Raw genomic sequence first — 15,433 nt, 5'->3', positions numbered from 1 at the left:
ATACGCCGCTCCTCGAAGGCGTTCTGTGTTCCCCTTGGTTATTAGGGCGATGGGATTTTTTTTACGCCGCGCTTATGCGATTGCTCCACCTCCGACGCTCGCATCTCGGCCTTTACCTCGACGCTCGCGTCTCGACCTTTCGCGCTTTATTGTTTTCTTCATATTTGCGCGATCCCGCGCCGTTTCTATTCGTTCGAGAACACGGCGCGATCCGGTGGTTCCGTTATAACGTGTACTTTGCTCTATTTGGTTTTGTATTAGGACTCGTTGTTCGAACTCTTAAAACCACTTAGAACGACCGAGTTTCGCGAATCCGTACGCGTTAGAATTATCAGGAAATGATCGACCGAGATCCCCGTATTGACGCCGTTTCAAACATGAATATTTTAAAAATGCATTGATACAAATGCATTAACGTACAAAAATGCGTATGTTAATGCTGGAAAAATTACAGAGAATAGATAAAACAAACGTACTTACTTTACGTAAAAGAAAGAATGAAAAAATGTGCATATACATGCAGAAGGACATTGTTATTTAAATCTTATAATTAAAGAAAAATAACATACTTCTTCATTTTTCGTATATATATATATATATATATATATATATATATATACATATATATCGAATGATTGTTATTTGTATTAATTTTTACAAATTTTTTATGATTTAAATTTATGTCCGTGAGTAAAATTTATATTTTATTACTTGAAAAATGGTTTTGTGATTGGCATCGAAATTGATGCTAATGCGCATCATCAGCTGATTAGTTGATTGTTTGTTTATCGTGAACGATAATCACAAAACTCGAAAGAGAGAGAGAGAGAGAGAGAGAGAGAGAGAGAGAGAGAGAGAGAGAGAGAGAAGAACAGGAAAGAAAAATTCTTCGCTTCATCAACGAACGAAGAACAGATGGTGGGGAAGGGTTAGCGGGTGTTAAACAACCGCGTCGCGAAAAAACTTGAAACCTTAATGAACCTGCGGACCAACCTTTCCTCTCTTCGTTCTCTCTAACTCGGTCTTCTTTCGTTTGTCGTCCGTCTTCGTCCATAAATGCAGTCCATTTTCTTTAGAAGCGCAATTACAAGGACTCAACCAGACGCAGCGTGCGCGCGAGATCGTTTCGTATCGGCTCTCTAATTACCGTCACTCTGAATTCTCGTTAAAGTACTTTCTTCTCCCTATCTTATATAGAAAAAAAAAAAACGTATCTTTTCGAGGAATTTCATTTGCCGGGTTGGTACATCAACGACTACCGGTCGCAGTTATATTTTTAAATCAACGAATCCGCAGGTGGTCCCCATCGCCGAACGGCTCGCGAGTATTCGCGACGGGCGAACGCAGTTAATTTTTTGCACGCACTCTTAATGCATCACTCGACGCGCGCAGCTTGTCATAATATAGCATCATTTATGAGAGATACGACGCAAGTATCAGAAACGTAAACGTTCCACGATTATTTTGGATAGAGGTTTTTTTGTATCTCTTTTTTCTTCTCTTGATATGTGCATTTTGCGAGCGATAAATCTGTGTTTTACATTCATCCAAAAAGAGGAAGTGCATCATGATTCAAATTAAAATTCTATTTTTTTTTTATCGTAACTAACGTCAAAAACGAAATCCTTTTATATGGAATACAATTTCATAAAATTACGATTCGTAAATTCGAAAGCTGGTTCCTCCGATTTCTGTTAATTTAAGGTCGAAAATTTGTATACCATGATATAATGATCGAAATACTCGCGACGAGAAAAAGCCGACCGATAATATTTTTATCGAATCATCAATGGTCTAATTTTATTCCAGTTTATTCAAAAAATAGGTTTCTTGCTCCGACACGGAGTCGAGGCAGATGGCACCGTTTGCCGAGATAGCGCTGATTTATGACACGCCAGTGGGTTAAAACGGGTTTCGATTCGAGTGTTATGAGGGGGTGGGGAAACGTAGATTCAGGAAAGAAGGGAACCTAATGATTCTTCAGATATCCATTTCATGCCCATGGGCGAAGATCTAATCGTCCACGGCCCAAAAATACCGAGTCTCTACCGAAAGATATACACTCATATACGAACGCAATATATCATCGCAAGTTTACAAATGTAACGTAATGTAATCCGAAAATATTTAGGTAACTACCAAGAGAAAAAGAAGCGATCGGTGTCGACAAACGTGACTCGAAAGATTTTCTCTATGCCGTTAAAGTACTCGCGTGTAACCAAGATTCCAACATGTTTCCAATTACTTTTCTCGTACTCTAAATCCTGTTCGAACATCCGTAAGATATCGTGGGAGGAATAAAAATCGAAGCGAACGTAGAAAACCGGTTCGCCGCCCCACCATCGAGTAACACCGCACTTTATTCTTCCAAGGATGAGCCGAAGCAACTGACTCTGACGTATCTCCTTTGAATAACTCGTATAATTTCTATAATTGCAGATGAACCAACAGTGCAGGGTATGCGACGAGCCCGCAGCGGGTTTTCATTTCGGGGCCTTCACGTGCGAGGGTTGCAAGGTAAGAAGAATCACGACCAAGTTTTCTAAGTAATGAGACCGTCGGATAAATCCAGATTACATTTTGCGTACGCGGACTTTGTGACGTGACGCCGAGAATTCACACGACGACGTCCCGTCACACACTCCGTTCATTGTCGAGCCGCAAGTTATGTAACATTTGTGATGCAAATTCTACACACTTTAAAGAGCAACGCAAGCGTAATTACGAGGCAATTCCGTCGCATTTTCAAGTCTGTCTTCGTATTTCGCGAAATTATAACATAAACTTCTCGCAACTTCTCGCATAGTTGAGAGAAAATCGGTACAAGGTTGTACGAAAAGATGAAGAAATGTGTGAGAAAAATACATCAATCTTTATATAAGCTTCTAAAAAATTAGGCGAAACTATTTCTCTAAATAATTGCACTAGGAACATTAAGCTACTTTATAAATTTATTGTTCTAAACACCAAGCGTATAATAATTTTATTAAAAAAATTAATAAACAAGCAATAAAAATTCAGTTTTACAAAAAAAAAGATATACGAAAAAATAAGTAACAATTGTAACTCTGTTGAAAAGAATTATGATTGTGTCTTATGCAAAGTTTGAATATTTTACGAATAATATCTAGAAGATTTATGAATGAATAAGATAATAATAAAGATAATAAACTCATTATCTTTTTGATATATTTCGATAGTGTCTAATTCCTATTATTAATAAAAAATATAATATAATATAACATAAAATTTAGGAAAGAAGAAATAAACATTGATTTCTAGAACGTGCGATTTTGATAAGGAATGTAACGAAGTGAGACAGTGATTTATTACCGATTCGTCTTCGGAAAGACAATCGTCGGCAAAAAGCGGACGGAAGTAGTTTCTACGCGATATTAACCTGCTGCGAGGACTTCGCAAAGTCATAAAAGTCGATACGCTGGCCATGAGTTGACGTATGTGATGCGTGTACGCGTTTCGCACTCTAGTTTAAAGAAGAGGCAACTTAATAAGCCATGACGGATGCGAAAACGAAAAGGCTGCGATGGTAGAAATACGTGGTAATCACGGTCAACGAAAAGAGGTGAGAAAGTCTGATATGTGGAAAAGGCGAGCGTGTGAGAAGTGGCCGATGAAAAAAAATCTTCTGCCCGGTTCGAATCCGTAAGTGGACGAGAGACTCGAGCGCAACCAATCGATTATATCGGATCGTCCTCGTTCGGCAATGCTTTGCGCTGCGGCGAATCGCGACGACTCGTCCCGGAAATAACGACGTATCGATTGATAACATATCTCGAAATATTATCGCGCCGCTATGTGCCATTTTTACAACAAAAATCGCGAAATAGAAATTGATTTGATATTTTCTTAAGGCTGCCCTTACTCTGTTCCGTGAATCGTGATAATTTTTGTAGTCTCAAAATTTTACAACATTGCAAAATAAATCCTCCCAAAATAAATCAGATTATCTCGAGAGAACAGGCGTGCCTATTTTCTTGGGATAAATACGGGATGTGCGTAAGAGCGAGAAGCTACGAAAGGAAGGGTCGCGGTTCACTTCCGCATGTCGGACGCGAGGATCGGCACGGTAGGGAGTAATATTCAACAGGTGGATTCCAGGTTGCGCACGTGCAACGGAATGCGTATGCCTATAGTGCGCAAACACGCACATATCGTACCGACAAACAACGACGACGACAACGACGACGACGACGACGACGACGACGACGACAATCGCGTCTCGTTAGGCCGCGCTTAGGTCTAAGAAGGGGTATTGACCCTTGTTCTCGTCCTCTCGTTCCACTAATGTGATATACCGTGGAATATCAGCTCGTACTAAGTAACCCATCCGATAGTAATTGGACCTCATTAAGGCAACAACAGGTTTTCTTTTTTTACGGTTTGTCTGTTGAATTTCCCAGAGAGACAGAACAACAGATAACACGTTTCGGATCAATTAGACTTTTTTCTATGAACTAGAATGAGTCGAATTTTAAAAAAGAAAACATATCATCGCGCTAGAGATTGGATCTCCAGAATAAAGGGGCGGTTACGTAACTTAATAGAATTTGTCGAAAATCTATCGTAACTTTCTTGCAACATTTTTAAATAACGGTATCGAATATATTAAACTCGATTTTTATCGCACGAGTAAGGTTTCATTATATAAAATTAATCACGAATCTTCGGACGATGAAACCAATTCTTACACAATTATACCCATTGATTATCGATCAACGATATAGTTATTATCACTCACTCCGTGTAAGCGAAATTAATTGTTATCCCTCGCCTCACGTGTAATTAATAATCACGAATGCTTTGATATGATCGAAATGCGAAATACGGAAATTAATATCGTATCATGTATGTCATTTTGATTATATGACTATATACCAGTGAAAAGGGACGCCATACGGATGCTCTCCATGGAGTTTCGATGTTATCGCGAGATATATAACGGCGCCATCGTGATCCTGATATAGAGAGAACAGGAGGATGAGGAAGAAGAGGAACACGAAAGTAGCGAGAATTAAAAATGGACGATTTTTCATACATATGAATATACACTTACACGCACCGAAAACGAACGTAATATCATGGAATAAGAGCCACGATATCTAACTCGAAGTTGATCCAATCTTCTCCTCGCGCGATAAACATTTGAAAATATTTGAAATAATTTAGCAGACGCGTACCGTGGTCACGGACGGAGAAACGAGGGACACTCATTAGCATACTAACGACTGCCTCGAATTCTCTGCGTAACATTGAGAAAAGGGCGACTTCTCCTGTCCCCTCCTGTTCTGTTTCGAACACACGACAACGATGGCGACGACGACGACAATGACCATGACGATAATGACGATGACGACGACAACTATAGTTACTTTGCTCCACGCTCCGAATATTTCCCAATGGCTTTCTTCCATTTTTGTGTGCCGCGTGTTTCGCAAACTTACAAAAGATTAAAAATAACATTTCTCGAGCACGTATCAAGAGCGCGTCGATTATCGCGTGATGATATTATTCAAAGTCGTTCTCCGCAATTATAAAAATAAGAAATCTTTTCGTCAATTGATGCCGACACGCGAGATAAATCTCAAAGAAATGAGACGAATCCAAATGTGACAAGTGGAACAAATGTCAAAGTGAAAAGCTTTTGCTTTTTCTCAGTAACGAAAGATGTGCCGTGGCTAATTGTATCATAATTTAAGGAACTCGTGCGTCGGCAGTATGCTCTCTGTTTTATGTATTGCTTCTTCCGATGTCGTCCAAATTCTGTATTCGTCGTTCTGGACACGTTCAAATAAAAGACAGTCAGGTCATTTGAAGGCCGAGCGTGAAGCAGAGCCGTAGGCAGGATCGCCAAAAAGACAGCAAATCGCAGTGACGCGTCGCATATGAATGCGGTCCGACCTGGCTCGGACTCTTCCTTTCTCGTATTTTCCCCTCATTTTACTTCAGGCAGGCCTGATGCACTAATTTGCAGAATCTCGCTCGCCTGTTAAGAGACCCGTGCGCCGGAAGACGACCGAAATTCAGGTCAGGCATCGCGTTTATTTATGATGCAAATGCCATTGTTTTTCGAGGCCTCAACGGTCCGCGTATTATGCGCGGCTGACATCACAAAAATTTTTCTTACCTTGCCCCTCTTCTCCTCCTCAGCCGAAAAAAAATGGCGTATGATTCAGGGAACGCGTTTATTCATCGTTCAACAATGAGGGCTTGCCCGAAAAGTCGAAACCCGCGACAACCGATCGAGGACACAGCGATCGGTACAAAAGCGTTCTGACCGAAATAGTCTGGACTACTTTCCATATGTTGGAGTCACCGCGTTTAAACACCGATTTTTTTTTTTACGATCTCGACCGGGAATCCGCCGAGTTTCCGACGACGACGAGAATTTGAAAAGACACTTAGACCAGTAACAACAATTTCCGGCGAGCGATACACGATCGGACGGCGGAAGAGGATGAGACGCTTCAAAGAGTCAACGATGCGCGGCAATGCGCATAGAAATTGTCCTTCGAATATTTAACCGCCGCGTATCACAACGAATCGTAATGTCCATTTGGATATCTAACGATTATATACTTCAGCCTCTACTAAATCAGTGAAGCGATTGAACGATTGATAAAATAACACACATTAAGATAATATGAAATACCTCGGGGATTGAAGCAAATATAAAAAGAGATATTGCCTTATGGTCGCTAAAAGATCAAAACGTGAACAGATGGCCAGCGATTAAGTGCACACTTAAGGAAAATCAAGGAGCGCGTTCGGTCTTTGATGACGGCGAGCGGAACGAAAGTGGCAGTCCGGCGAAGGAGATAACACTCTGAGAATAGCGTGGTAAAAATTGTGCGGCCGCTCGATTTTCTCGAGCGTCGACGATTTCTCGGCCGTGGTGGATTGTCAGAGGGACATGTCGGAGTCCCGTCACGAACGACAGATTAAGCGACCAGTTTGGATTTTCCCTTTTTCGTGCAAACTCCGAGTATGCCAGTCCACTCCCGTGCGACGATATACATCGGCTCGCGACGCCCTTTAGACAACGTCATCGGGTAGGTCCGCGTCTCGTGTGTCACCGTCGAGAACAGCGATCCGCGTTCTCTTTTTGTTGCAATCAGTTTGCGCCATGAATCGCAGCGATTCGCACAAAAATCGCGATAGTCAGCAGATGTATTAATGTATTAATTATGATCCAATTTAAATCAAACTGATTGAAATTTATCTAAATCTAAATGGATTATCCAAATAATCTCGTCAATTTCTATACATTTAACTCATATACTTTTTTAACTAAATTATATTTTGTAATTAAATAAACAAATGAAAAATTAAAAAGATATTTGAAAATTATCGGACCACTATTATAATGCAATAGAAAAGATTTAAATAATATATATTAATTAATAATATTATTGGGCGACCAAATTTGAAATATGCAAATGTAAACGCAATTGTAATCATTAATCTCATACGCGAAAAGATAGATTTGTAACATAGAAATGTTTTATTACATTGGATAAAAATCTCTCAAGCGTACTATGCAAAATGATTGTGATTGCACGAAGGACATTTCAGAATAAAAGAATTGAATATTACACATATACTATTATAATTATTACTTTACTATTGGACAATTAGAAATAAAATAATTAAAATACGAAAAGAAAATAGAGAGACAGAAAGAAAGAGAAAAAAGAAGTGAGATAAAATGAAAGAACGTGATAAGAACGGCAGAAGAGACGCGTTCAGGGAGTAATACATTCGTATTAAGAACGCCGTAAAGACGATTATGGACCCAATCTCTTTGCGATATCTCTCCCGGTTACAATTAGCTCTCTCGTAAAGCGACATTAAGAGCATAAGGTGGCGCGTGTTAACATACGGCAGGAATCCGCGAGTAATTTGCAGATCCTTCTCGCGCCTGCCCTCCTAGTTTCGCTGCGTGTCGTACGTGTATGCGCAAAAGGCGGACGACTTCGTGGAAGCGCTTTTTAACTGCGGCTATTACGTCGTCTAATTGCCGGCCATTTAAATACCCGCCGCGAAACAGATACCACACGATACCGGGAGACCGCGAGTGAAGAGCGCGAGATTCGAGAAGCTTAGCGCCGGCTCTGCGAGCCGACGTCGGCTCTCGAGTGCAATCGTTGCACTCGATAATTGCAGTCGCGGCAGATTGCACCGGCGGCTTGCGACACGTTCAGAGTTTTGGCCGCGACGCTAAAAGCCGGGTGATCTATAAATTCTATATTCTCGATCGCGAATGATACGTTGCGTAGTTGCCTTAGTTACTTTCGCCGCGCGAGAGACGAGAGACTGCAAAAGAATCGTCGAACTCTATTTGGTCGACGATCACTTCGCAATCGAGTACTTATTGACGTAGCCGTATTTTTTTTTAATTTTAAAAGATATAAATTTAAAAAAAGGAATTTTAGCTTTCGCTATTTTGCTCATTATTTTCTCATTATTCTTAAATAAAGGTTGCATCTTGCTTTCATTTTCCTTCAAATATTTATTGCGTTATTATTCACAAAATTGAATCTATGTAACTGTATGTATATAATACATAAATATATGAGAGTGTCTCAGTGTTTTGCTGAGCTCGAGTGACTGTAGGGATCTCTGCGGAAAAACCGCGACTTATTTTTCCTGCATAAACGTGACACCTATCGTGACACCGTCGATGCAACGTTGAAGCACGATTCGGGGAGGAAACCGCGAACCGCGCGCTTAGTGCACTACGATGATCGGTCGATCGTATAAAGCAGAGATTTACGATCGGTATGAGTGAGCACGGTAGAAGCGAAGACCTACGTACGTATGTGGGCCAAACCACGCAGCGACTTTACGCCCGGTTTACGAGCTAATAAATCGCGATCTATGAAAGGATCTGACGATCCGACAACGTTCTACGTAACTGCCGCCTTGCTGACAACCGGCGCTTCAAAGCATTATTAAATTCGCGATTTCCAGAATGTTATCCTATCAGTTGTAAATTAAACTCAACTCTCAACTCGAGAACTAAGAGAAATATAATAATTAATCTTTATTATTATAAAATAGAATATGCAGCATTAATCATTTGCAAAGTTAAAAATTGTAAATTCGGAAAATTAATTATTTTTTATATCCACTCAATCTTTTTCACATTTCTCAATCGTAAATTTTTTAACTATCTATCTAAATATAAAATCGATATACTTTGCGATTACTCTTTATTTAAAACGAGCCGCAAGTTTCAAGTCGAATCGTAGTCGAGGTGATCGAGCGATTGAAACGTTTAAGATTCGAACGGTAATGCCACGACCACGTAAAGACGGTATCGGCATCGCGTAAAGGGTTGATACGATCGCGTGAACTAAATAGCAAAGCGCACAAGCACACGGCCGGCCGTGTTCTCGCATGTGGCCCAGTTCACGCCCGAGCGATCGCATCGCGCTGTTATTACACAGCCGGCGCGCCCTTGAGAGGCAATAGTTAGCATTCAGCGGACGCGCGCGGCTTCGTGAATCGTCTTCGTGGTTGTCGTCGTCCGTTGCTCGTCCGTCCTGCGCAACCGACGTCCACCGCGACGCTGACCTCACGTCCACGAATGCGGTCGATCTTTTCAGAACGATCGCGTTACGCAAACGGAAAAAAAGACCGATTGGCGCAATCCTGACGAATTCATCGAAGAGAAGAGAGCTATCTACCTACTTTGTGTTTGCGTGGCCTAAGTTTGCGCGACGAGCAAAGGAAACGCAGCGAAGTGAGACGCGCGCGAGAGAGGACGCGTCCTAGATGCATACATATGTAATTTACTTAAGCTGTCTTTGAAATGTGGACGAAAGGGTTGCAGCCGGCTACCGTTATCGCGGCGGGTCAATGAGGATTAACGAGAGCCCATCGTGAATGCCGGACGTTCTCCAGATGTCTCGTCTCCTGGCTGTCGTGGAGAAACGTCATAGAAACGTAGTAAACTTAATCGAAACGCCTCTGTCTTTGACTTGTCGATGATTTTTATCGTTGCCATTAACCGAGCCTGTTTAACACTTGTCGTTCTTTATAGATTATTAATACGTGCGCGAGATATTCGGGATGGCAATAAATGAGAACATATTTTCTATCGTTCGCCGTAAGCGCCTGTCACTATGGTTTATCGCAAACGGAAACTATTATAGCATCGTTTGCTCGAAACTTAACAGTACATATTCCATTATTTTCGCGTTAACGCGCTAGACAGCGATAGAAAATTATCGTTTCTCTCGATTACCATGTAGTCGCCTTTAGGTACTCGATTACACGATCGCGTTTTTAAATCAGAGCAAACACGAATTCCGGCTTAAATAACAAAAGTACAACAATAAGATGCAACACACATAGAGGAATCGAAGAGGCATTATTCGATGTTATTATTCTTGCTTTCTCGGATTTTTTTCTTCGCTTAAACATCACAGCTGTGTCATTTATTAAGATTTCAACTTGCTAAAATCGAAATCCTTTCTTTTATCCAAAATATATTTATAGTACATATAAAATTTTACACACAAATTTTTTTTCTTTTTATTTTATTCTTCTTAATTTATATAAATTAGAGTTAATTGTATTTAAAATATTTTAGATAAATTAATAGAAGAAATATTGTGTGACGCCAATGTTCAAGTACAACGCCATTGAAATGAGCACTTAGCTGTTGAATAGTGCACTTTAATTCGCAAGATAATCCGAAAGGATAGAATTACATTAGCACAGTAGTCTTCGCCGGGAGACGCGTAATAGTCCGAAGAAATAATTCTCGAGTTTACGGTAATCCATTTCGCAGAGTTTTCAACTGTCTCCGCGAATGGTAGATCTTCTCGCGCGGAGTCTCTTCGTCGAGAGGAATCTTATCTCTTCTCCTAGGAAGCGGATCCGACCGAGTATAGTCATACACGCATCTCGCGATGCTCTTTTTCTCTCCCGAAGGCGAATGCGAATCGTCCTCGTGCATCAATCCGTACTAGTCCATCCTGAGTAGAGAGACCAAGTTCGCTCGAGTGCCTCCTCTTCTCTTGAATCGAGGCAGATTTTAATGTAAGCAAATAGCTTCCGAGGACAAATCCCTGCGACCATATCGGCGCGCCGTAAAAATTTCTAACATACGATCTTGCCGTTGCTTTCTCAACACTGACCGTAAAACGTAGGTAAAGAGAGAATACAGAACGACCGCCGCGAACGATTCTCTCTGTGATTAACATCATTCCACGGGTCATTTTTCAAATATTTTTATTCTTTTAGAATAGCATCTTGTTCAAAGTTTCAAATTTATTTATTTTTATTATAAATTGAAATAATTTCCTTTTCTTTTTTACTTTTATTTCTTCGAAATTTCGTTTTTCTTTTTTTTTAAACTTAGCATCAAATTCTATTCTAATTACTTTAGTGTCAAAATCGCGATGAAAAAAAAAATATCGCCAGTGCTATGTGTCAGCGGTAAAAAATGGTGTCGCGAAATACTCCCGGTCGCCCAAGAGAGTACCGGTTTATTAAATTTTATCACAACGCATGTTTATTCTTCGGAGAAACGCACTTTCAAAATCTGCGAGGAAAATCAGCATACAATGACCGCCACCCATTGTTTCTGTAGTTAGAAACTGTCGTTGTATGCTTATCTGCAATTCAATCGGTGCAATACCGTAGGACGTGGAAGTGTTTTGTCGCTCATGACAAACTGTCCTACGAATATGTAATACTTACATCCGAAGAATAACTTTTAAGAAGATCACGATTGCGAAATATCTACCAAAATTCAGCGGTGATAATTTGCTATAATTTTAATTAGAAAGTATCTTGACTATCTGATTTTATCTATACGATTTTATCTATCTTATCTATTCGTTTATTCGTCTATTATTCTGTATTATCTATACGAGCATACAGCAGATGCTACATGCAGATCGTATCACTTCCCGTTACACAAATAAAACTGACGCGAATGTTTTCAATAGAAAATAAAAACGTCGATGTTACTAATTGACCAAGATATTTTTCACCTCAACATTCTCGTGTCAGGACATCGCGCGGATTGATCGCTCGACTGTTTTTCAATCGATCGAAGACGGGATACTCATCAATGCGCATTTGCATCGTTGATTTTAATTCGCGGAAATATCAGTGCCTCATCAAATCGACCATCGGCCATTTATCAATGGTGACACTCGCTACTAACATCTGCCTCTCGATTAGAAATCACTCGAAACGAAAACGAGAGTACTCTTTGCTCGGAATAAGTATGCAGAGCACACGAGGCTCAAGGTCCGTTCCATCGAGTGACGTCAGTCTGCCTCCGTTTGTGTTCGTCGCATTCGCGGTTTCCACGATCTCGTTTCGCCAGATTTCTTGGAGTCGCGCCAAATATTTGTAACATCGAGCGACCGCCATTCTTGAGCTTTATAGCAGAAATCGATATGATATACTCGCATTTGATATTTCTGTATATACTACACATAATGTAGAGAATAACAATTGTTTCCCAAATCGCTTTCATCTATTGTATATTTATTGCTACATAACGTACGCTTACATTTAAATAAATGCAAAGTGCACTTCAATGATAATAAAAAAATAAAAATAAATGATTGCCTTTAGATAATCTCTATTCTTGAATCCTAATCCGATAAAAAATGGGTATTCCCGATTATATAGCGTTCCAGGTAAAACAAACGTCATCCTGTGAAGTGTTTGAATCTTCTTATGTTACGCTTCACAGATGTATTTTATTAGCGGATACGAGCAAATTCGATTTATCTCGAAAGCATCAAATAGATTCCGCGTAATGAAGCAGATCGTGATTTACGTACGTGTTTAATACGGTGTGCCTACATCGCGAAGAACATACAATTATCCCCCGCCGTAATGAACGCGGATCTGCCGCGAACAACGAATGATTAAAAATAGCCAGACGGATCCAGTTACGTTTTTATTTTACGTGGAACGCATGACCGCCAATGCTCTTTCCTCGATTCACGTGAGTCCCATCCGGAATATGCGGCGAAGCGAATTGCGGGATAATATGATCGGGAATAAGAGAAAAACCATTAGCGAGTCCATTACGGTACGTCACGGCGGAAACACCGTCGTGACTATGTAATCGATTATTATTAGCGCGGCCGTACGGCCAGTTGGCAGTCCCAGTGCCACGTAGTGCCAGGACGCGAAATCCAGATTACGGGGCACCGCGTCATCCTCATCTGGGAAAGCCAGCGCGCGAGCGAAGAAACGCGGGCGAAGGATGAGCGGCCGCGGTGGACGAAGAAGGAGAAGATGTCGCGATGACACGCGAATACGGTTTGCGCGCTGGTCCGCGACCGGCATCGCACCAGCATGTATCAGGGTCACTCACCGATATACGTACATTCATGTGTTAATGTCGCGTTCGTCCGAGATGTTAACGAGTCGCTTTTCGTCGCCACCGCGACGAAATCGAGCACGCATTTTCTCTCGCAGTTCTCTGTCTTTGCGTAATTCTCCGTAATATTGAAGAACAACCTGTTGGGATTTATTGATTATCGAATTTAAGTTTCTATTCTAAATATAAAAAAATAAAAACAATATAAAAAAACAAACGTATTAAATTAATTAATTAAAGCTACACGTTACATTGCGTTGCGTTAAAAACATGTCGACACCAACGTTTAAACTATTTGATGGAGTACAACAGTATTAATGTACAACTGTGCGACAATGAGTATTCCAATTTGTCAAGATTGGCTCCTGTCGAGGATGTGTCAATCGCATCTCTCAGCTGATCCGCTACGTCAATCACCGAAGTAGCCGGCGGCGCGGCGTAACTGTACGCCGTACGCTCACGGTTGGCTCGCAACGTAATCGCACGACGCGACCACCACCGTAGCTGTGGCAGCCGTGTGTCCCTACTCGACTTTGCGAACTTTTCTCTCCTTCTGCTCTCCATCTCGCTTCCTCGCTCGTACTCGGCGCGGCGCGCGATCCGCTCCGGCACACGGCACGGCGAGGCACCTGTGCCGTGAGGCACTTCACCACCGTGCGGACCTTTCTCCGTCGCACCTCGGACCGGCAACGTAACGCGACGCCCCCCCCCGTCCTCGTCGTTCCCGCGCGGCGCATCTAAGTCTCTCTCGGTCCATTTCTTCCCGTCTACTTCTCTCGCTCCGCGCTCCGCGCCGTGATGATCCTGCGAACGTTCGCCTGTCCTTCTTCCTCGCTCGCCACCTCCGCCACCGTCGCTTCCCTCCCCGCCTCCTTCCCCCGCCCCGGTGCCATTATGTATATTCCCGCTCGTCCCGTCTCGCTCGTTCGCTCGCGCCTATCAACAATCTATATTAAGGACGTGGGAATGTGAAATGGCCTGTCCAGCTATGCCAGCGATGCTATTGGAGTCGCGGTGTGGCCGTGTCGACTGTCTCGAGACTCTCTGGATCCCTCTCCGCACACATTCTCCCTCTCCGCCCCTCTCATCCGCCGCACGTATAACCACGCGCATCTAACCTACCTCACCCTCACCCCCCCCCCTCTCCCCATATCACGCATTCGTGCCGTGACCTCGGATTCGTGCACGACGGATGCTGCACGCCGAAACCCGTGCGATATGTGCCACGAACTTTCTCGTAAAACGTTTACGAGAAATCCAGTAATGCCCCATAAGCCTTAGTTTCTTCCTCCAAAAGTAATTTTCGTCTTTTTTTCCCGCGGGTCATTCACGATTATGGGGAATAATCGTTCCTTTAGGAAATAGCGTGACTATTGCCACGATCAGCGTCACGTTACGTCTTCGCTTAGCGTACAGCGTGGGACTAAATATTTAATGATATTTTATATGACAAGAGTAACAGATAACATATTTTATAAAATTGCCATAATGAAATCGGAATTGCTCAAATATTATTAAAGTCATAAAGTACCAAAGTTTAACGCTATTCATCTGAAACGTTGAATATCTCGGCAAACGTTGATATTATTAACACGATATATTGATGAAATATTGATGCTATATTTAATATTAAATATAATCACATACAATATAATAATGCTAAATATATACATTTATATAAAATAGAAAAAGCGATTTTATTTTATCATTTTCTATTGTTTTGCAATCATTTTCTATTGTTTTGCAATAATGCGATAATATTAATGAAATCGATAATCCTATTTGCAATTGTTGATATGCATCAAGCAAATGTAAAAGTAAAATAATTAACAAAAAGCTCTTTGGATAAAGATAAATAAATTTGTCTTAGTAAGTAGGATTATAAGGGTAGGTTGCAAATAATGTGATGAGAAAATTATTATAGTTTTGAGAGATGTTTCTTCGTTGTCGATCGCGACAACGTATCGATCCATGTCGCGTTGTTGAAGCGAAAATGATATTTGTCATCTCACTTAGCTCGTTGTGAAGAAATCCGCGATGTCACGCGAA

At 41.3% G+C, this 15,433-nt stretch overlaps 1 protein-coding gene and 1 long non-coding RNA gene across 4 annotated transcripts in view; one reads left to right on the top strand and one right to left on the bottom strand.

Moving 5' to 3' along the window:
• Positions 1-15,433, bottom strand: part of LOC112552669 (uncharacterized) — a 206,307-nt gene that overhangs the window by 31,913 nt on the left and 158,961 nt on the right. The gene's annotated exons all lie outside the window — the stretch shown is intronic.
• Positions 1-15,433, top strand: part of LOC105427672 (uncharacterized) — a 30,673-nt gene that overhangs the window by 8,474 nt on the left and 6,766 nt on the right. The window contains exon 2 of the mRNA XM_011639529.2: positions 2,440-2,517. Coding sequence (XP_011637831.2) covers positions 2,440-2,517 — 78 coding nt within the window. The remainder of the gene's footprint in view (positions 1-2,439; positions 2,518-15,433) is intronic.

The sequence above is a fragment of the Pogonomyrmex barbatus genome, unplaced genomic scaffold (assembly GCF_055798465.1).
Source record: "Pogonomyrmex barbatus isolate J1 unplaced genomic scaffold, ASM5579846v1 scaffold2, whole genome shotgun sequence".
Taxonomy (NCBI): Eukaryota; Metazoa; Arthropoda; class Insecta; order Hymenoptera; family Formicidae; genus Pogonomyrmex; species Pogonomyrmex barbatus.
Note: the sequence above shows the minus strand (reverse complement) of the source record. Positions and strands in the feature narration are given on the sequence as shown.